General features: G+C 42.8%; 1 protein-coding gene across 1 annotated transcript in view; it reads left to right on the top strand.

Annotated features, from left to right (window-relative positions):
* CTNNA1 (catenin (cadherin-associated protein), alpha 1, 102kDa) overlaps positions 1 to 22,221 on the top strand; it is a 104,251-nt gene extending 82,030 nt beyond the window's left edge. The window contains exons 11-17 of the mRNA XM_009330012.1: positions 5,250 to 5,450; positions 6,544 to 6,695; positions 9,559 to 9,669; positions 11,202 to 11,383; positions 12,165 to 12,270; positions 18,873 to 19,007; positions 21,582 to 22,221. Of these exons, the coding sequence (XP_009328287.1) occupies positions 5,250 to 5,450; positions 6,544 to 6,695; positions 9,559 to 9,669; positions 11,202 to 11,383; positions 12,165 to 12,270; positions 18,873 to 19,007; positions 21,582 to 21,869 (1,175 nt within the window). The 3' untranslated portion in view covers positions 21,870 to 22,221. The remainder of the gene's footprint in view (positions 1 to 5,249; positions 5,451 to 6,543; positions 6,696 to 9,558; positions 9,670 to 11,201; positions 11,384 to 12,164; positions 12,271 to 18,872; positions 19,008 to 21,581) is intronic.
* The last annotated feature ends 645 nt before the right edge of the window (positions 22,222 to 22,866 follow it).

Here is a 22,866-nt window from a genome sequence, read left to right as displayed (position 1 = left end):
CACTTACGGCGTGTGCATGCATAAATGTATATATTTACATGTCAGTAGACAGATCAGCTTAAACATAGCAAAAGACACTTTATGTCTCAAGATTTTGAATTGCTAGCTGAACTACCAATGAATTACTATCTAACTACTGTAGACAGACCTCAGTGGTAACATTGGGGGAAATAGAATACGTTTACGTTCAAGTTATGAACTAGCAAAAAGACGATCCCTCAATTCACCTTAGACTCTTCTTATGTAAACAAAAATGAATGTCAAACCATGGTAGTACAAGTTAATTAAAATAAAACTGTTCCTATAGAAAATGTTCTGTGAATCTTTTTAACCATGTCAGCTTTAGTAAAGTTTTTAAAGTTTTTAAAAAATACAGATAATTATAATAGATTAATAATTCCATTTGGCAGAGTGCTTGCCAAGATAATATGTTTTATCAGCATCATTGATAAAGACTCACTATTAGCTGCTGTGACCTAGAAATAAGGGGGGCATTTTTATTTCCAAATCCTCTAATTCTGCTCTAGTCAGAAGACACGGTGATACAACCATGTGAATTGTGTCTGCGATAGCATTCACAAATTACCAACTACAGACTGAGGGTCTAATTTTCCTGGTGCAAACAGGCTTGGGCATCTCAAGTGACCTAAAAACTCTGATTGTAAAGAGAGATTTCACAGGAGGATGTGTGGCATCAGAAGTACCGGGTGAACATATCTAGGAAATGTAGATGAAAACTTGCAGGCCTGAAGTAAAATATCTTTTTATTTTTGAAATAAAGTAAAAGTAAAAAAAAATTTTTTTAATATTTAAAAAAAAAAAACAAACCCAAAACCAAAAAAACCCGAAGTAATGTTTCTACAGTGAGTCACCTGTATTATCATACATATTGTATTGTGGTTCCCTGGGTTCTGAATAAAAATTTTCTTTGCAATGAGTTAGCATAAACTTATTAGGCAATTGAATGTCCTCATTCTTTGTATCTGTCTGCGTGCTTGTCGTTGCAGCAGTAGCTGAAATTGCACAGCTGCGAGGAGCCTATTTCTGGGGAAATATATTTAGAGAGAATTGTGTGCTGAAGTTCACGGCTCCACTTTGCGTTTGCCCACAAGTGTACAAAACATTTTAAAGAGAAAAAAGCTGTTAGTCTGTGAAAACGTGGTCTGTATAAAGCTGCCTTACTGTATTTCACTTACAGGTGTGGCTCAAAACGGGTTGAGCCACTGGAACTGAGTGGTCTCCATCCTCGTATAGGTCATTCGAGGAGATGGGTACTCTGCTTTTGAGGGGAGAGGTTATGGTGTTGGCCTACTGCTGAGTTGCTCTGAAGAGTTTCAAGAGCTTGGCAATAAGCAGGGAATGCTTCTTTTCTGAGGCAATGACAGGCTGACTCAGGAGAGAGTTCACCTCGAGTGTGTGCTTGCCACCCAAAATGATGCCATGGAAATGCTGTAGTTTGAGACTACTTCAGATGCAATTATTTGTATGTGCTGCGTTATCAAAGAAATGTTAGAAAAATATTAAAGCAATAAATATTGCTTTAAATATTATTTGTTTGAACTGTGATAAATGTTTTCCATATAAATGCCACAACTCCAATTCGTCTGCTAAAAGTCTAAACATCTCTTCAGATAAAATCATGACGAGTATGATTTATACCAGGTTCTGTTTGGGGTTATTAGGATGTTTGTGCATAGTAGGGTTTTATCAGTTACCAACTGGGATGTAAGCAGACTTAAAAAGTGTCCTTGTGGGTCTGTGTGTGTGTATAACAGCACATTCCGACGACGTGTTGTGCTGTCCATCATGAAGTGTATGCTTCATTGTTCAGCGTATGCTACAGAATTGTATTAATTATGCACAAATAAAGGCTTGAGGAAAGAGATGTTTGGTTTAGATAATAGCAGAATATCATACAAGAATAAGGATACTTAAATGCACAGTGTTGCAGATAAGCTTGCAGATTACAACGTTTTATGAAGGGCATAGCATGAGGAAGGCCCTGTTGAGTTAGGACAACGGTCTGGCAGTGGCCAATTGTCAGTGCATGGGAGATTAATAGCAGAGGAGTCCTGTAGACTGAAGATCTTTTGTATATGCTCCCAACCACGAGTGATTTGCAGCTCAGGGAGCTCCAACATCAGAGGTGCTATCTACTGAACAGTCCTTGACAGATTTTTCTCATTTAAGCTTTTTTTTTTTCCATTATAAACCGCTGGCATCCCCATCATCCTGTGCAAAATTCACAGCTTAACTGTGCTCTGTGTGAACCACCTCCTCGTTTTTGCAGTGTTGCCAATTTGCTTCATTTGATGCCCCTAGTTGTAGCAGAAGATAGTGAAGAGGTTTTTTCCCTCCTCGCTTTCTTCATGCTGTTTGTAAATGTACAGACTTCTGTTGTACACTTAGCCAGTCACCTCTTTCTTGACTGCTGAGTCTTTGCCTGTTTCATTATTTCTCACGTCAAAGCTCTTCTCTACCTTCTGTAATTCTTATCCCTCTTGTCAGTGCCTTCCCTAAGCACTCTGGGTGTGTTTGTGTGCCCACTATCTCTGCTCTTTAGAGCAGTTGCTGACTAGGACTGTGTAATTGTCAAATTCAGTGTTCTGAAATTACCTGGATCTCCCTTGAAACCCTCTAAAAAAATCATTCCATTTGCTGCCTTCTGTTCCTCTGCTGCTGACAGAGGTTTACACGAGAGACTGCCCATCACAGCGGAGCTATTTTGTCTGAAGAGCCTCCGGATGAATATTGCCTGGGCCCGATGATTGTCCTTCTTCGTTACAAGTTGAATACTGTATTTACAAGTGTATGAACACTCAAGTATTTGTTCCATAACCATGTCTCCTGACGCTGCTGCTTGGCCTGGTTCCTCCAGTGTCCCTTGTCAAGAGAGGGTCCAGCATGGAAATTGTTCTAAGACTTCCCACAGGGGACACAGCAGAGAAGCAGAGTTATATTTATGCATCTGTGGCTTTATCTCCTGACTGTTGCTCTTAGGTTGTGATCTCCTGTAGCCCCCAGACTCCCTCGCAGACTTCTTAGGATGTTTGGAAAAGGATTTCTTAATCCCTTTAATGGGGAGGTGGGAGGAGGTGGAAGGTGTTTGGTGGGGGTGGATTGAGGATTGACAGCTGTGGGGGGCTTTTAATTCTGTCACCTTTTCACAGTTTTATGTATTTCCTTGTTTGCTCTAAAAATCATTTTTATTGGAAAAAAAGGCTTTCCTCTTACCCTCTTACCTTGTTGCCAAACTACAGGGAATGCCCTGTAGTTATTTTGGTAGGACAAGATCCCTTTGACGTTGCCTGTGTTATACTCCATGTTATATTCTGTTGCTGTGAGATTTTTCTCCAGCTCAGCAGCAGGAAGGATATTATCTTTGATGCAGGACGGCGTTACCACGTCCCCGAAGGTACTGGTGGTGAACCCGTGTGTCACCATTTCTTGGGCTCTGCCACCCCGGCCTCAGCAGATGGCATTTTGTGCCAGACACTTGTAGTCCATATGCCTGTAGGACAGGTAGCAGTGTGTGTATATACAAGCACACAGAACAGTGTCAAATCTGATTTGTTATCCTCCAGCTGGAGAGTATAACCAGAGTAGATGCACCTGGCAGTCCTGTACTTCCCCAGGGCCCCTTGCAGGCTGCCCCGAGAGGGATTATCTTTCCATAGAAGCATCTTTCTGGCAACTTTGCATCTACAAAAGACATTAAATGATCAGCAGGCTTTTAAATATTCATCCTCATTTTGTCCATGCCTTTTATTAAAGTTCATATAATCCAAAGAGGCTTTTAAATGGTCTGTGGCTTAATTATTTGTTAAGGAATTCAAGCAATAAACAGTCTGTGTTTTGGCCTGACACCGATGCTTTTTCTTTTTACTGTTGCAACTTGCAACAGTAAACTTGCTTTAAATACCAAAACTCTGCGTGCTCCTTGCTGCAGCTCTTGTACCTTGGCTGCCTGCTCACTGGCTTGTCAAATCACTAATGAACCTGCGCTTCTCTCTTAGGGCCATATTCTGCCCTCAGCTGAACTTGTTCAGGCTGAGTTGCTTCAGAGGTATTTCACAAGTTAATTTTTGTCCAGGTTGCTTACAGAAGTCTCGCAATATTGCACCTGGCTCTGTTAATTTTATGTAAATTAAGCGTAACTCTTCCAGCAGCAATCCTTTCAGCCAGTTTATACAAACCCCTATCAGTCAACTCTGTGTTTCTCGTCTCTACAAACTCTCGCAAAATGGCTCTTTTACTACCTGCGTAGGGAATAAAAGCCACTTCAGTGGCACGGATTGGCAGTGTAGCATGATTAAGTCAATGGTAAGTAACTCTGGTTTTAAGTGACAGAGCAGAAATGTTTCCAAGTTGGTTTCTTACCAAGCAGCACAAATGCTGATGTCGGATGGCAATGTCAAAGCGATGGTACTGATATATTAAAGAGGTCTCTAACAGTGTTTGGAAGACCTTTTGGGTAGGTTCCCCCAAATGAGGATCCCAACCTCTTTAGGCATCTTCAGAAATCTCTTAGGGGTTTTTACATGTTTTGGGCCTCTTGGACTTGATAAACGGGGGAAAATATCTCTGGGTAAGAAAGAAAATGTATATTCTAAACGTAAATTACAGACAGAGGTTCTGGCTTTATTTTCTGTTTTCTTAAGAGGCAATGAGTACTCTGTCGCTGGAACACTTTCTGCATAAATCACCGCATATGTTGTATGTCTTAAATTTGATGGAGGACTAACAGTTTAATATTCTCTGGTGGTATGTGTGTGGTTGTCGGAAAACACTATGTAGGAAGCTAGGAACGTGCAACAAGCGCCCCAGTCTATTAGAGGGCTGAGTGGATTAGGTGTGGCATAGGGGAGGGTGCCTCATCACCCCACGCACGTGGAATGACGGGGGAGTGGCTTGCAAATATTTGCAATAAGGGCTTTGGCAGTCCAGGGGAGGAATATGGAAAGAAACACGTTGGAGGAGAATGCAGCTGAATTGAGCTTTTCTCTTGGTTAAATCGAGTACAAACGGGCAAGAAGTGTGGATGCCAGTAGGTGAAGGGACTGATGGTTTTTTTGACACCTGGTTGGGAAGGTCAGCTGTTCACTGCTCATAGCACGCTTAAAAATTAACGCTTTACAGCATCTCACTGGAGGTTTATAGAGCAGGTTGCAAACTGAGAAATTGCAATGCTGATGACTGCAACAGAAAAGAAGATATTACCATCTAAATCCTCCTTCTTTTACCACCAGAGAATCATATTTTAGAAGATGTAAACAAATGCGTGATTGCTCTCCAAGAAAAAGATGTCGATGGTTTAGACCGCACAGCTGGTGCAATTCGAGGACGTGCTGCTAGAGTCATTCATGTTGTCACTTCTGAAATGGATAACTACGAACCTGGAGTCTACACTGAGAAGGTGTTGGAAGCAACTAAGTTACTGTCCAACACAGGTAAGAGTTGGTTACTCCCAAGATCCCTGAATTCATACTGCTTACAAGTGCATGGGCAACTGGATAGTAATGTACCTGTGAAACCTATTAAAGACTCCATTTACATACTATAATGAAAATTAGTGGGAGTTATTTGCAGAGCTGTTGCAAAATGAGAAATGTAATTTTGCTGTGTTGACTGGCTTAAAACTCAGCAGTGCACAAGGTCTCCCTGAATGTGCTTGCTGTCATTGACTGAGCTGTAGAAAGCTAAAACACCGGGGAATGAGTCCCAAACAGTGAGTCAAGGCTTGAAAGTTATGCTGGTCATCTTGCAGTATTGTACCAGCCTCTGTCAGTGCTCAGGATCCAGAAAGAAGATTTCTGCTTATTGGCCCAGTAGAATAAATTCTGGGTAATAATATTAGGGTAAATTTTGTAAAATATCTTCAACAGCTAAAGAAACATTGTAGGTTGTAGTCACCCACCCCTAAACGATAAATTAGGGTGTTTCCTGTGAGCTAGCTGGTAACATCCATATAGGGTAAGGAATGATTCTGCTTGCTTCAATGAGTGCTGTGCCAACTATTAGTTGTTGGTTTTGCTTTAATTACAACTGTGATGAAGAATCAAGGGTGACACTGAAGAAGCAAACAGACTGTAAATGGTTCTGTGATGTTCTTCCTGGGGTGCAGTGAGTCACTGAAGTACAGCAGTGCAACCTGCCCGCTTCCAGTGCCTTGTTAAACTTGAGCTTTGTCGTGGTTATATTATTTTTTTCCCCCAAAATGGTGTACATCTACAGGGAATAGTAAAAAAATGCTTAATATTTTATCCCATAGATTCTAACTGCTTCCCCGGGTGTTTTCTTCTTGTCCACTAGAAGGGTGTGATAAACTTTTCACTGTCTAAGGGGAAAAAACCAAATAGCAGTGAACAGGAATTGAAGTGAACGTAAGACTTGAGCTACAGGATTGGTGTCCTTCTATAACAAAGGTTTTGAATTTAAATGGAACCACTGCAGAGTTTCCAGCGATAGTTAACAACGAGGCGCACACACACAGAAAATGGCATTGGGGTGGGGACTGACTCTTATTTTGTGTTCTTAATTCAGTTATGCCACGGTTTACTGAGCAAGTAGAAGCTGCTGTGGAAGCACTGAGTTCAGACCCTGCTCAGCCAATGGATGAAAACGAATTTATCGATGCTTCGCGACTGGTGTACGACGGAATACGAGATATCAGGAAAGCCGTACTGATGATCCGGGTGAGCATAACTTACTTAAACAGCTTTCTGTTTTTCTGCTCACTTTCCCCCACCTCTATTGAACCGACATGCATCAGTTTTATTGAGAGCAGGCAGCATAAGATTTTTGTTTAGCTCATATTAGCATTCTGTCTTAAAAACTGCTAATTACTCTGTGGAGTACTTCAGAAGTACGTTTTGATTCAAATTCATTAAACAGATCTGAGCATCAATGATAGCCAGAGTTGTGATGCTAAATACCCTTCACGCATCTTTTGTAATACCATGTTAATGCCTTGCTTGTTAATGTGCTAAAATCAGTGACCTTTGATTTAACAACAGCAAGTGGATTCTTAACCGTAGATGCTTTTTGATGGTTTGAGAGCTTAGAAATAAAACCTGATGGCTCTTTATTAAGTAAATTTGGGGAATTAATGCTAGTTAGTCAAAAACTGGTTTAGATGAGTTCAGTGTGTAGTTCCTAGAGCATGTAATTCGTTAATTGGCTAGCCTCAGTAAACAGGGACCAGTTCACAGAGGCTTTATCTCTTCTGTGCTTGCATGTTTCAGGTGCAGTGAGCGTGACTTGGCAGTCCTAATTTCTGGTAGGTCAGGCAGCATTAGACTGGTAGGCGTGCGGGGAAGGTGCAGAAGGGTTCCTGCAGTTGATTGAAGGGATGCAGAGAAGAAATTTATGGTTCAGGCTGACCTGTGGGCATATTCCTTGAATCTTAGCATGGTAAGAATGGGCAGGAGCCAGACACAGCAAAAACAGATTACTTTATTACTTTTTTTTTCTTTTTTCCTTGTACCCCTCTGACTCAAACGCCTTGCGGAGAAACTGTCTTCATCTTTCAGAACGGTAACCATGGCAGATGCATTTTGGTGATAAGTAAATTGAGGACGTACAGCCCCAGAATATATGTGATTATAGTAACCATTACAACAGTGTCTTCCATGTTTGCTGCTTAAAGCAAAGAATCAGATGGAAAATCAGAAGAAAAGCTGACAACCACATATGTGCTCTCCATATAATTTTTTTTCAAACTTAAGCTCAGGATTTATAGACAAGCAATGTTAGATTAAGATATCAGTGCTTTCCTGCTATGCAGACAAACTAAATTGATTCACCCCCCGCTAAAGACCTTGTTATTCAGGATATGAAAGTATGACTGCCAATTCCACGTCGTCAGTAATTAGCCGAGCTGGCGATGCCAGGAATCCTGACGTTTCTCCTTGCGCCGTGTCTCTGATGTCAGGGTGCCGCGGCTTTATTGCAGCTGCCAGTAGCTAACGGCAGCTCACTGGTGACACATCAGTGACCTATAAAAAAGTTAAAATGTTAGTATTTGTTGTCCAAAGGGCTGTAAGGTCTAGAATGTATTTAGGATAAGAGAGTCATCCAAATGGAGATGCCAGGCCATCACTTCTCCAGGGCATTGTCTCAAACTGGACTGCAGGAGTAACCACGCTTGCAGGGGGCTGCTGCTAAGCTCGGCTGGGGCAAGCAAGCTGTTTCACTTGAAACTTTGTCCGGTGGCACTTGTTCTTTACAGGAACCAGAAGGAAAAGTCACTCAAACACCCTGATTTTTGTGTTTATGCAGTGTATTTTCAAAACTAAAATCTTACTCTGTCTGTAGGTTATTGAAGTAAAGCTTTTTCCTCCCTGATCCCCAGGCAATCTCTCATCACCCCCAGGGAGGAGTTTTTGCTCTTGATGACAGGTTGAAAGGCAGAATTACATTTTGTATACTCCAGGTTGTTTGGGCTTCGGGATGGATGGGAAGAGAAGGGGGCTTGAGAATCATAAACAGTTTCTAAAGATGCAGCAGAACTGTTTTCTTTAATTTTTTTAAATTTTTAAAATATTGATACACTGAGCTACTTACTAGTATATGTCCTTATGCTGATTTTGTGAATATACTCTGTTCTTCAAGGCATGGAGAGGAGATGGTGGCTGAAATACCCTAGTTCTTGATTGTCAGCATACTCACCTTTGCTTTTTGGCAACTATTTTGCATATCCATCTTTATTTTCACTGTATCTCAAGGTGTCTGTATTGGAAAACAAGTTTGTAAAATTCGAATCATAAGAAAGAAATATGAAGAACAGGGACTTTATTTGCATCTTGTCTGTTAATCACAATTTATTGCATTTATCAGTGAAGTTCTTTGTTGATCCAGCTCTGCAAAATAGTCATGAAGTGCCACTCTAGGCAAAGATGTAGTATTTTGACAAACACGCTTTTTAAACTTGATAAGCTTTATAAAAAGTTGCCAGCTACAGACTGGCGGTAGCAAAAATAAATCCTAGGCAAGCAGGAACTAGGTCAGATGTGTTTAGCCTACAGCATAAATGCTGGCCCTTACTAGCTAAAAATTTTCAGCTTTTCCTGGGGGATAAGAATAAATTTCGATATGTTTTATCTGTTGTTAATTTAGTCGATGCTTTGATTCATAATTGTGCTAAAGACGACGTCTGTGGTTTTGAACCAGGCCTTAAAGCTGTGTGTAATTTTAGCTTCAGAATCTCAAGTGAAGCTTTTACATTTAACCAAGTTGCAAAAATACTGTTCATTTTGCAAAAACTTTTTTCTGTGTTTCAAATCCCGAGTGCGTTAGTGTCCTGACAAATCTCAGATATTTAGTTACTGGTATGAAATTTTGAGGATCCCTATGGTGTTTAACATGAGCAGTCAAGCATAGATAATCACACATGTTCACAAGCTGGATACAGTCCTTGTATTTACCTTTTGTTGAAAACATGGAATAATTTTTACCTTCATTTATTTCCATTCTCTCTGCTTGAAAAACAATATTCTTGTTGATTTTTAGAGCCATGAAATCTATTGTTTGACTCTGACTGAATTACTCTTTCCTCAGACTCCTGAAGAGTTGGATGATTCTGACTTTGAGACTGAGGATTTCGATGTCCGAAGCAGAACAAGTATTCAGACTGAAGATGATCAGCTCATTGCTGGACAAAGTGCGAGGGTAAGGAAGAAATCGGAGCATTATAAAACTGTGACCTGCCTTCAGGAAACAGTTCAACTTGCTTTGAAAAATCCAGGTTAAATTTTTTGGGGGTGGTGGTGAAAATGTTGGATCAGAAAACTGGCGTTCTTTTGTTTCCGGTTTTCTTCTGAAAAGGAGGCCAAGCGAAATGCGGCATGTGTTGGTCTGATGGACGTCAGAAACGTCTGTGTTTTATTTTGGATGTTCTGAAAGATCAAGATCCTTTTAATATCGATGAACTACTTCATACTTCGACATCGCAGACGTAGGCACTGCCGTTTAATTAGCTGAGCTCCTGCAGGGAGATACGGGGCAAATCATTCCATTGTACTAATGTTATTTTCAACACGCAAATACTAAGTTTGTGGGCAAGAAATAGATAACTCTGCAGTTCAGGCATTTTTTACAAAATGTCTTCTCACGCACATGTTGGTGTGTGTTTGGCCGCTGAGCATTTAATCAAGACAATGTTGAGAGGAGCTCAAGAATGAAATCATTTCATAGGCAATGCATTTCCTGTGACTGTTAAAAATGAAAGCATTGATAGGCAATATATAATCATTAATAGATGAAACCTTAAAATCAGTACATTGAAGGAAAAACAGGCCTTACCTATTGTTTTTAGTTGACATGTCCCCTTCTGGATCGATAACAATTTACACTCTTGGGAAAGTGCCACGAAAGATTTTTTTGTGAAGGTGCTTCTAGCCTGAAACCAGGCAAGAAGTAGCTAGGCCCTATTTATCAAACTTCTGCCATGTTGGCTTTGGAATTATACTAACTGAGGGTATTTTTTATGCTCTCCTTCCTTGTACAGGCACTCTCTATTCCTGTATCCCTCTCTCCCCTTTTATTTAAATGCAGACATTTCTAATTTACCTTTTAGCATGGCTGTTGCCAGAGGCTTTTTTTTGTACTGAAGACTCCTTTTCACCTGCTTCTGGAGGCATGAATGCTCCTAATATTTATGAAGGCAAGGGCATTGAGCCTCATACAGGCTGTGAACGTAGTCTAATAGATTTTATTCAGGAGTAAGCACATACTCTTTATTTTCACTTACTTTTTCCTCAGTATGCGTGTTTCAAAATAGTACATCTAGCTTTTTGCAGGAAAGAGACTCATAGTATTTCTTCTGTGCATTGCAACACTGAAAGATACCCAAGTGGAACTTCCTTTTAAAACTCCTAAATCTTGTAGAAAAGGCAAGTCCCTCCTCTTCATGCAGTTTTTCTTTGATGGATGGTAATATCTGGCAAACTTGTTCAGTGTCTAACAATTTTATTGTGCAAATGCCTGCCTTTCAGACGTCAGTTTGTCTTTCTGGGCACCCTTTCTTAAGACAGACCATAAACTTTGGCTCAAAATGGAAGGAAATGGTTCTGTAAAGCCGAGGATTGCTATTAAAGTTTTATCCCCCATCTACATGACTTAAATTGGGTACTAGTGAAATGTTCCAAAAAGCCTTCTACAAGCGGCGGCATAAGGCAATGTAAGAAAACTCTCTCTTTCAGGCTATCATGGCTCAGCTCCCTCAAGAGCAAAAAGCTAAGATTGCTGAGCAGGTCGCAAGCTTCCAGGAAGAAAAGAGTAAATTGGATGCTGAAGTATCAAAATGGGATGACAGCGGTAATGACATAATTGTTCTGGCAAAACAAATGTGTATGATTATGATGGAAATGACAGACTTCACCAGGTGAGTCTTTTTAATTTGTGCACACAACACCTTCTCTCAGAACTGGCTGGGATGCTGACCTTTCAATGAAATATTTTGCAAGTACTCTTAAGAGTCTTACTTCTTACAATTCCCTTTAAATGTTACCCTATTAAAGCCTGTGTATTAACTTGGGAGATGCATTACTGTGCAGTGACTGCGAGGTAGTAACTGTTTAAATTGATCTATAGGTACACAGCAGTTGTCGCCCGCCTGCCTGTCTGTCTTAAGGGTGTTTTGTCCCAAGGAATATATATATATATAAAAAATATATAGATATATTTACTCAGTTCCTTACAACATTAAATTCTATGGGCTTCTTGATATTGCTGTACTGCAGAAATAGTTCCTAGTACAGTTATTTGCAAAAGAAAGAGAGGGGTTTTGATGCCTTTTGAAATTCATTTACCAGATTTTATAAACCACTATTTTTTTAAACTTGCTGTTGCATTCCATGAAAATTGCAAATCTGTCTTCTAAAATGTTATCTCTTATCGTCATTGGGTTGCTTAAAAAAGTAAAATTTAAGATGGTTTTTATTCCTAGATTTAATCTAAACATGGGGAGGGGCTGGAAGGGGGAAAATGTCTTGAAAATGAAGGTGCTGTAATGGTTACACCTGCCTATTTCTGTGCAACCTTATTGACGCAGTTTGGGTGAGGAATCACTTCCAGTATTATATGGAACAGGATGAGTAAAGCAATATATAGTTCACTCTTCCAGTTTTCTGGTGCTAAAAGGTAGACTCTGCTCTGTTTTGCAGAGGTAAAGGTCCACTGAAAAATACGTCAGATGTGATTAGTGCAGCCAAGAAGATTGCAGAGGCTGGGTCAAGGATGGACAAGCTGGGACGGACTATTGCTGACCATGTAAGTCACAATTCATTTTCATAAGCCTCCAGCACAAATGAGCAATAGGAGATCTTTTAGTACTGCAGACGCAATGAACAGAAGAAAATGTGTTTAGTTTTGAGGTTTGAGGGGTTTTTTAACTGATTTTCCAGATTTGCTGCTGGAAAATTCTAGCCTTTTCTTTCTAGTTGCTCTTCTGCCACCCTAAGCAGTGTAAGCAGCTAAATATGTCCAGCAGTAACACTAGCAGCTCCTTGGCTTAAATCGGGCACCTGCCATTTTAAGGTAGCAATATGCCAACACTGCTTCATGTCACATAGTATCTAGGCCAGTTTCTCTAACTGAACAGGACTGAAACTGAATTCCTGTCGCTTCTGTCATGCTCAGAATATGCCCAATACTTTCCAAAGCAATGACGAGACTGCATAGGCCACACCGTAATTATTGCACATGGCCTATTGCACAACCTTTAGTATTATTTTTGAGGCAGCTTTTTAATAGTAACGATTTTCAAATGCCCCATAGACTGAATGGTGAGTTTGTCAAAACTCTCTAGTATTTTTTTCGTTGTCTTGTCAGAGTTGAAGAAGACTTTGAGCAAGGCACGTAGTGACCTAAGCATTTTCTATGCTGTCCCAGGCTGTTGTGCATGTTGTTGTGCTATATGTACAAAGGTATTTGAAAATAATTCTATAGGATTGAACAAGTATGGGCTTGTTCAATGCAATGGGGTTTTATGCAATACATCTACCTGTCCTGAGCCACTTCAGAAACTGGGTTGGGCCAAGCAAAAGCGCCTTTGGTCTCGGTCCACACCCAGATTGCAGAGAAACATCAGCCTTAGTAATAATATTCTGCCTTCAAGAGAGACCCTGAAATGCAGGTAGGTTAAGTCTGAGGTCATGGACTAAAGTTTATTTTGTACAGCTGTCGCTTGCTTTTCAGTCCTTCTCTGGATGTAAATTCATAATGCAAGGTTTTAAATAAAACTGTGTCACTTTGGAAGTAAATCTTTGTAATGCAGATCTCTCTTTAAATGTTGCATCCAGAGGATGTTGTCTTCACCCTAATTTATTAATGATGCAGTGAGAAATGTTCGATGGGAAGATAAAGTTGAAAGGTGCTTTTTAAAATGGGTCTCCTTGCTATAGCATTTTGACAGCTGTATTTCTGGAAGAATCAGGTGCGCTGCTGCTGTAGGTAAATGAAGCAAGGAGCAGTTTGTGTTGCAGATCTTGGGGGATCTTGGGCTGAGGGTTTACAATGCTTTTTTTCTTTAATTCACATGTTTTGTGCAAACTTGGTATACAGTTTTCTGCACTGAGCCATTTCAAAATATAGAAGAAAACTAAATGGCTCCTTTTAGTAGAAGTAAGGGCCTTAAAAATGTAAAAGATTAAGCACATGTTTGAAGATAAATATGAGCAGGACTATACAGTTAGTCATTTTGACAAGAACATAGCTTTTTTTTTCTGACTCCGTACTCTACTAATACTTTCAGCGTACATATTTCATTAGATATGCTTACATATTCTTTAGAAACTTGTAGTGATCTGTTAATGTAGAACGAACTGACAGTTACAGAGGACGTACAATGCAACCATTTCAGTGGAGCACTAATACCTTCCTATGCCCAATACGGGCTTTTAACAAATGGATGGGTTTTTATGTCCTGTTCGCCATGTGACACTGGATGAATCATGACCCCTCGTGTTAGTGTGTCAGGAACTCCTAACTCCTGCCGTCAGGCAGTTTTACAGCACATTTCCTTTGAAACCATAAAAGCTATTATCCAAGGTATTTTACGTCTGTTGAAAAGTGTCTAGCCATCAGCCGGCAGATTTTCCCAAAGGTGTTCCATCTTTCACTCAAAGCAGCAGGCTGCTTGTTTTGAATGGGGGAGTATGAAGAAGTTATGAGTACAACACAAATGAAAATGATTTGCAGCTAGAACAATGATTCTCCATATTATTTTTTTTTCAATGTTGAAATACTTACAAAGCAAAAGAAAAATTCTGTTGCTTTTTCTCTTCGATAGTGGTGGGAGGTTGTATCAGTATCCGATCATTAAATTGAAAGGAGCTGGGGGGAAGTGTAGGGATTGCCCTGCTTCCCAGAAAAAGGCTCCGGCAGGCTTTTGCTGTCAAGACTGGTCCATGCGCTGCGGAGGCTGGTCCGGGGCTGTGCTCCGGGCACAGGCTCACGGCTGTCCTGGGTGACGGCTGCTGGCATGCATTGCCACGTGCCTGTCCTGCCGTGGTAACTGCTTCCCCTAAATGCCTGCTTTCAGCTTCTCTAACCAAACAGTGCCAAGCCCCGCTGTTATGTAGGGCTGGCGGGGGCATTTTATTGTGAATTACTGTTACCCTAAACTGGAGATACAGTGGGAGGAAGAAAAGTCTCTGCAGTTGCTTGCTTACACCTCCCAGACGCGTGGGGATGGGGACTGTGTGCTTGTCTTAATCAGCACACTGCAGGAGAGCTCTTCTGTCTTTCCCTGCCCCTGTTCTTTGCAAAAAGGGAGAAAAAGGTGATTCTGCTTCTCCGCAGGCGCAGCTGGGGTGGTGGGAAGCGAATGTGCATGTGTGTTGGCTCTGTTTGGGATGGATCCTGGATTTGACTTGGAGCAGCCAGCTTAGCTTTTGCCAACAACCACCATTGAGTCTGTGGCAGCATCTCATTTTGGGGGGTTTGGGGAGGGTGGGGGTGTCCCCCAACACACATTTGTTTCTGTCTACAGTGCAGCTAGCTGCTGTGACCGTGTTGTGGGAATCCTCCCAAGCTAGCTCTGCAGACAGGTTTTTTTGCGTCTGTGGCTGTTGTAGGTTAATACAATAATGTAATCTTTCTTAATCAGCGTTGAAATTGTTGCCTTTTGGGTTTTTTGGTTTTTATCTGAGTGTTCCTGCATAGGAAAGAACAGGGCTCATACAGGCATCCACAGTGCCTTTTGTTGATGTTCTTTTTTATCTTGTGTTACATCTCTAGTCAAACTTCATCTGTCTTTGAACTGAATTCTCTATTCTGCTCATAGAAATAGCACGCACAGTATAGGACATGGTTTTCCAACTCATGTCATACTGATATATACAACCGAATAGTGTTTCCTATTCCACTGCTTCCCCCACTGTTTTGCTGCCTCCTTCAGCCATTGGTAAACATGCAGCAGCCTCTTTCCTTGAGTGTCTTTCCTTAAATGGTTTCCATAAACTCACAACCCATAAAGTACCTTGAATTGTTTAGCGGTCCTTCTGATGTGCCGTATTGTGCATTTGTCAACATTCAATTCAATCTGCTGCTGTGCTGCTCGTTCACTTTGTTAGATGAGCTGTTTGGGAGATGGAGAGCATTTTCCAAAATGGTAATTTCAGCTTTTCATTAGCTCTTTGGCCGACGCTATTTGTGGACTTTCTCTAAAACATCTTGTACTGCTGACTAATATTGATTAGCTTAAAAAATTAACCTGCAAGCTTCGCTGCTTTGTTATTCATGGTTTTCACTTCACGGACGGAAGCAACGTGTCTACGTAAGAGTTGCAGATACTTCAGATGTTTTTATGAGCTTTCCTTGGGAATAGGAAGGTGATTTCTGTTAGTTGGTGGACACACAGGGTCAGATGATTGTAAAGCCATCCAGATCTCCGTAGCCTGTCTTGCACAGCCTGATCTGCTTGTCCCAGGTTGCCAAAAATCCTGGTGTAGTGCATTGTGTGTATGTGTGTGTGCTGCCTTAGATCACAGCTCAGCAGCCTGCCATACAGAGGCATCTCTATATGCAACATATAGTACAGCTGCGTTCTCTCTGCTGTGCTGAAATACCACATTGGCTTAAAAAACCCACTTGTTCTCGCCCTGGAAAAAACAAATGTGTTAGCTACGCTCACAATCCTTTCAGAGTTAAATGGCTGTTATGGAAGATCAGTTACTGGTGTGGGAAGCAAATGCACCGTGTGAATGTGACCCCCTGTTTGCACACCACTGCTTGTGTGACACGACGGCCTGTTCCGGTGCAGTCTCCTTTTGTGCCCTTTATATACAGGGTAACTTTGGTTCCTGCTTCCATCTTGTACAGCTAGAACTGTAGCTGAGGAGAGAAGGTCTGCAGTGAGATTTAGGGCTTGGACCCTACTGCTGACACCCAAGAGGGGATTTTTACCTTGCTCGGAAAGGAGAGGAGAGGCTGTGTGGCCGTAAGCAATAAGCTTGAGCTTTGGTGAAGCTTAAAGTAGTAAATTGGTGCTACATTTAAGGTTATTCTTCCAAGCGTACTGTGTCTATTATGAATCTTCATTTGGTAGTCCGCTGTACAGGGTCAGGGTACTAGATGAGATGGGATTTTGCTGTGAACAGGGGTGTGTGGAGAGGAGCTCTCGCAGACTGTGCAGCTCTCTGAATCTCAGCAGGGTCTGGTCGGTGGGAAGAGCAAGCAGGTGCTGGGTGAAGAGAAGCGAATGCTGCTTAGAGCAAGACTTCTCTCCTTCTCACGTCTAACACTGGTAAACCACTGCAGTCCTCGTGGTTTCTATGGAGTTTTTGGTGCTCGCCTGGAGGCAGCTGGTGCCAGGCTTCTCCGGGACAAGCGGCTGGTCAGGCAGACCTGCAGCTAACGTGCTGCCTGGAGGGGAGAAGCAGAGGGTGGTGTGCCCCGCTTGCTATCGAGTCAAGCTAAGCTGTGGGGCCAGGGAAAAGCATTTGGATTTTGTACGTGAGTGCGTGTGTGTATGGGGTGATGGGAAGCCTGCATTTAGTGATCGGGGATTGTGTGCCAGGACCCGGGATGCTGGAGCTTTAAGGAGTTTCTGGATGGGGTACAGCTGTCTAGGAAGGATGGGGATCACTGCGGGGTCTGCCTTTAGTCCTGTCCCTGGTTAATGCCAGTTGAATTCCTGATTTGCTGGTACGGTGCTAGAGGTGAAATAATGCTGGGTACAATGTTGCGTGCCTTAGAGCAGAAAAGTAAGAATCATTGTGAGTCTGATACTGGCTTTGTCTGGGAGACCTGTGAACACTTGGTGGGACGATGAGATGATGAATTGCAAAGTGGCCATTTCAGAGGAGGAAATAGCACTGAAGCTTGCAGCGCAGTACAACTAGTCATGCTTGCTCTGGGGTTCAGATCAGGGTTTAAGCGACAGTGCGTTTGACACAATGCAGTGTAAAAGCACGTGAGCCTTGAAATTCAGGGTGTTCTATGTATGCACGTAACACCCAGCTCTAAACTTCCTGCTTTGGTCAGAAACGTACATGCTGTCAGCGTGGTGTCCTCACCTGCAGGCACCAGAACATGACCTGTCGGACCATAATACCCCCTGCATCCCTATTGCAATAGCTTCTGGCATCATGAATATATCCAGACTGGTTTAAAGGTTTAAAATCTGTCGTCTTGGGCACTTCTTGCAGCACTGCCAGCGACGTCTGGAGGTCAGAGCCTGCCCGAGTATTTACCCAGTCGCGAGATGTTTGGTGCCCCACACTGGGGTGCAGGCAGCCGGAGGTGCCCCGCTAGTGCTGCATGCACAGGGCAGGAGCGTGGCACACATGCCCTTGGGTTTATTCATCAGCAGCGTGAGAGGCTGGCGAGCAAAGGGTTCATGGAGTTCAGTGTGTGCCAGCTGCTTTATTCACTCGTCTTCATACAGCCAGAGCATGCCAGTAGATCTGAGATGGCCTGTTATTCTTCGGAGAAGCGATGCAGACCACCATGCTCGCTGCCGTTTTTAAAGATGCTGCAGGACTGGCATGGGTGGTGAAAGGCTTCCCGTAGCCTTTTTGTCTTATACTTGCAGATCCCGTTTTGGACCGTGGCTGCCCCTCAGCAGGGCTCCTCTTGTTTTGAAATCCAGCGTGAGACTGGCTCATTAATCATCTCACCGCTTGGCTCTGCAAAGCAAGGAATGGCCCTTCGTTTCTGTCCGAGAAAACAGCTTTCTGAACGGCACTGCAGTCTCCAGTACCTACGTAGTCTTTCAATTGCAAAGCTGAAAAAGTTACTTTTATCTTACAGATGAGTGCTTCAGCAAGCACTTTAAAAATTTTATTTCATGCCTGGTGAGGAATCTAGTTTCCACAATGCTAAGAAATGGGAGCAGAAGTCAGGAAAATATCTACTTTGCTGGAAATAATTGAGTAACTGTCGGGTTTATCATTTCCTAGCTTAAAATACTTAAGATTGGAAATTGAGGCTGGATTGGGTAACATCTGCTAGTCGCAACTTGAGATCTTGGATGTCAAATCATTGCTGCTGTGTCCTGTACAGTGTACAGGAAGGACGTTTTGTAGTTAACAAACCTGCTCTGGAAAGGTTAGGTAGCCCTCCTCCTCCTCCTCCTCCTCGCAGGGAGTTCAAGGGCAGCCGTGCAGCTGAAGGGATCCCGGTGATTTTGTCCAGCGGCCGCCCCTGTGTTCTGATAGCCCATGTTTATTGCTTCGGGTTTTTTATATGTATTTAGTGATGCCCATGTATTGCTCAGTTGTCTTTTGAAAACCAAAGCTCAGCAGAAAGTGGGATAATCTCTGGAGCACATTTGCTATTTCAGAATGGAGTTGTCTGGTTTCTCCCTAAATGATTTCTGTTCCAGTTTTCGTGATTGCAAAGTAAAACTTGACCTTTGTTTTTTCCAGTGCCCCGATTCTGCGTGCAAGCAGGACCTCCTAGCCTACCTGCAGCGCATCGCACTGTATTGCCATCAGCTGAATATCTGTAGCAAAGTGAAGGCTGAAGTTCAAAACCTCGGAGGGGAGCTGGTTGTGTCTGGGGTATGTATGAGCTATGACAAGTCCACTTCATGCGGTTTTTCTTCCAGGGGTAACAGTTATTCCAAGCTAAGCTTTTATTCTAAACGATACAGAATTTAGACAAGAGATTTTGGAGCATTCAGTCAAAGTTTTAATGTATGCAGAGTTTATAATACTGCCTGCACTGCCTCGTTGTTCTTGGAGGAAACGCTTACTGTTTGAAAGGGGGGGAAATGCAAATACAGACTTCACTTTTCCTTACTCAACTGTGTTTGTAGACAGAGTCACTTTACCTTGGTGTAATCTACTGTTTTTCCAGACTGTTTTTCACTCTTAGTGAGGTTAAATCACTTTAATCAGCATAGCTAAACCTACCCCACGTCTCTGCACAGCCTTGGAACATGCTGGGGTCCTGCAATACTCCAGAGATGTTAATATTTCAAAATAGCTGTGCTCTGAAGAGTGCAGGGGTTTTTAGTGACTGCTCTGTTTTATGACAGCTGAAAGCTGCCGTAGGCCAGCCTGCTTCCTTATTCTAGCTATTACTTAGCAAATAATTTTTTCACTGTAGTTCAAGAAATGCTTCCTCCTAAGAGGAATCTATATGACGGATATTTGGGGATAGGGAAGTAGAACTAAATTCTTAATTTCTTCTGGCATATTCCTCCTTGCCCTAGATGGGTACGTTTGATCACTGGTGCTCTTGCCCATCCATGTCATGACTGAGGTAGGAGGTTTGAAGAAGGGACAGAAATGGCCGATAGTCCAATATTGCTTTCTGAATCCTTAAAAGCAAATGGAAAAAAACTTACCACCTCCTGCCATGTAGATACTTCAAATGCTTAAACTTATTAGCACGTTTTTCACCCCACAAACGAGCTAGAATTGTAGAATGAGTGCTTCAGGACAGCAGCAGCTGAGGGAGGTCTGCAGCAACCTGCTGCAGAAGCAGTGGTGGTGGTGGACCACACTTGCATAAGCTTAGCACCTTTGCAGGGGAGACGGGCTTCTCTGCTGCACCTCCTACTGCTGCCAGTCCCACACGCTCAGATTTCCAGCGCAGCGGAGCCGAGTGATGAGATGTAATGAAACATGTATTGCTGTGTGTCTCTGTTGCATGCCTGATGGCCTATTAGCTGGAAGGCTGAAGGCGTCGTGCTGTCAAAGTAGTAGATGTGTCATTATGCAATAATACGTACTCCAGGGTTTTACTGCAGTTATTCAGTGTCTTCAGAATTTACATACCCTTCTGCCATAAATTAGTTATATGAACAGGCTGGCATCTGTAGTCTAATCTCCTGGCTTTATCTGTTCTCCACGAGTCTGTCCATTGGGACTAAATATTGCCAGTAGTAGTGTTAAGCTTCTGTCAGATTATCAGATGAAGACCTCTGCCAGTCCAGGGACTTCACCTGTCTAAAAGTAGAAATCTCTTCAACGTTAACGTCCTCTCCCATCCATATACCGCAGAAATTTTGTGAAAGCAGAGCTATAACCAAGGCAGTAAGAGCTTGCACCCTAAGCAATCTGACGATTCATTTAGAAAAGTACCTCCTTGCTTTCACCGCATTTAATACGATTCTTCCTGCTGTGAAGATTCATGGAAATAGTCAAATGCAATGAAAGTGTTTCCCAGCGTGCTGACTGGGGCGAGGAGAGCAGACGACACTGATTTGCTGGAGGGCACAGATCAGATCTGCAGTTGTGGTGCTCAAAACACCGCGTGATGGAAAGGAAGGTACCAGCACCGTAAGAAAAGCAATCGACCTCCTGCTCAATTTATTTTGCTGCTAGATAAGCAATGGCTTCAAGGTCTTTCCCAAAACCTACCTTAGATGTCTACAACGCTGGAATTTAAGTGTGTAGAGGTAGCTGAGCTTTTGTGTTAGCTTAGCAGAGATGCAGAAATCCTGCCCAAGGACGAAGCCCTGCCCAGACCGTTCGGCATTCACAAGCCGGAGGTCCCACCCAGAGCAGGGCACTGGCACCCGGAGGAGTGGGGTCCCAGCTGAGGTCACCTCAGTGGTCCTCCCCTCTCTCTTCCACCCTGCCCCGTTTTTGGCTCTTCATCTCTGCCATGCGCTAAACCTTTGGCAAATGTGCTTTTTTTTTTTCCCATTTTAATGCTCTTGTAAATTGGGAACCACCTGGGAAGGGGCTCCAGGCCCGGCTGAAGATGCAGCTGTATTCCTTCCTTTCCAATACAACTTAATATTCTAGGGCGATTTAAATATTTATTATCAGTGATTAAGATATTACTACAGCTTTATTAATTTCACTAGAGAATAAGCTACTGTTAGAGCTTAGTCACAAAAGCAAACAGCGGCGTACGAGTCTCTTCGATTGCCGTTAACACGGAAAAGGCACAGCTCGTGGGCAAACATTGCGCTTTTTTTTTGGTGGCACAAGTCAGGTTTTTACCACTTAGTGTCTGAAGAAAAATACCGCCTTGAATTGGGAACCTCAGACTTCACAAGGAAACCCAGAAAAATCAGTTTTTGAGTGCTTTTACACCCCAGGACTATCATGTTTTCTGGAATACTGTATTTGTGTGGGTTTTACGGCGTGTAACACTCGCGTCTTACCGTTTGGCAGGTGGACAGTGCCATGTCCCTTATCCAAGCAGCCAAGAACCTGATGAACGCGGTGGTGCAAACCGTGAAGGCTTCCTACGTGGCATCGACCAAGTACCAGAAGTCCCAGGGCATGGCTTCGCTCAACCTTCCCGCCGTCTCTTGGAAGATGAAGGCTCCGGAGAAGAAACCCCTGGTCAAGAGGGAGAAACAAGACGAAACCCAGACTAAAATCAAGAGGGCGTCCCAGAAGAAACACGTTAACCCGGTGCAGGCTCTCAGTGAATTCAAGGCGATGGAGAGTATTTAAAGAGAGGTCTCTGTCTTGGTTATTTTTTTTCTCTAGCCCACTACTGCTACTTCCAGAACTCTACTTTTAATATTCCAAGGATTTTTCAAAAGTTTACTATTCCTCAAAATGTATTTACTTAATATAATTTTGATAACTTTGTTTAGATTACGTGGGGAAATACTCAAATTTCTAAGTCCTATCAATATAGCTTCAGCCTGCGGAAGTGTGTTAATTTAGATTGCTTTTAGATTTCAGGGGTGTATTTCTAGCGGAAAATTATTTTGTATAATCTTGCTTTAAATAAAATGTCCTATAACCAAAGAGGATTTTACAGTAACACTAACGGTTAACACTAACAGTTGAATCATGCTACTCAGAGACTGCAGTTTTTCATTGTGATCAAGAGAGGAAAGTTAGGTCTTTTCACTCTAAAAAAAAATGAATTAAGGTATTGTATCTATTAGTGTTTTTTTTCTGGGGTGGAGAGGGAACAAGCTTTGTACGCTCAAAGGAGTGTGAAAATACAGCAGGCGCTAGCCGCAACAGCGTGACCACAGCTGGAAAACATCTGGAAAAACTGTCCACCCTTGCCTGGGTTGGGTGTTGCTGGGGGGCCGCCTTTGGAGACGTGCTTGGTGGTGGTGTGGCTGGGCGCCGCCGCTTTCCCTGGGCTGCCTTCCAGCTGTTTGCCAGGCGGGTGGCTGGTTTCCGCGCCTGCCTGCCTGGCGTGTGCGGGGCACCCGCCGGCTACCTCGCTGCCGGCCTTCCGCTCGCAGGCGTCGCCGCTGGGGGAGCACCCAGAGCAAAGCCGGTAACGCGTGCCGTCACGGAGGCGGCCGATTACTTCTGTACGGCACCGGACGGGAATTTTAATGCCTGGTTACAAATTACTAATGTATTTTTGCTGCGGGACACTAATAAAGTTGCTTTTACCAGCCGGTGTATTGTGGTGCTGTGAATGGAGCGGGCTGCCGGCCCGCCCCCGCTCCCCCTCCCCGGCATTCAGATGCAAATG

This window comes from Pygoscelis adeliae, unplaced genomic scaffold (assembly GCF_000699105.1).
Source record: "Pygoscelis adeliae isolate BGI_AS28 unplaced genomic scaffold, ASM69910v1 Scaffold248, whole genome shotgun sequence".
Classification (NCBI taxonomy): Eukaryota; Metazoa; Chordata; class Aves; order Sphenisciformes; family Spheniscidae; genus Pygoscelis; species Pygoscelis adeliae.
This window is presented reverse-complemented; position numbering and strand designations above follow the sequence as displayed.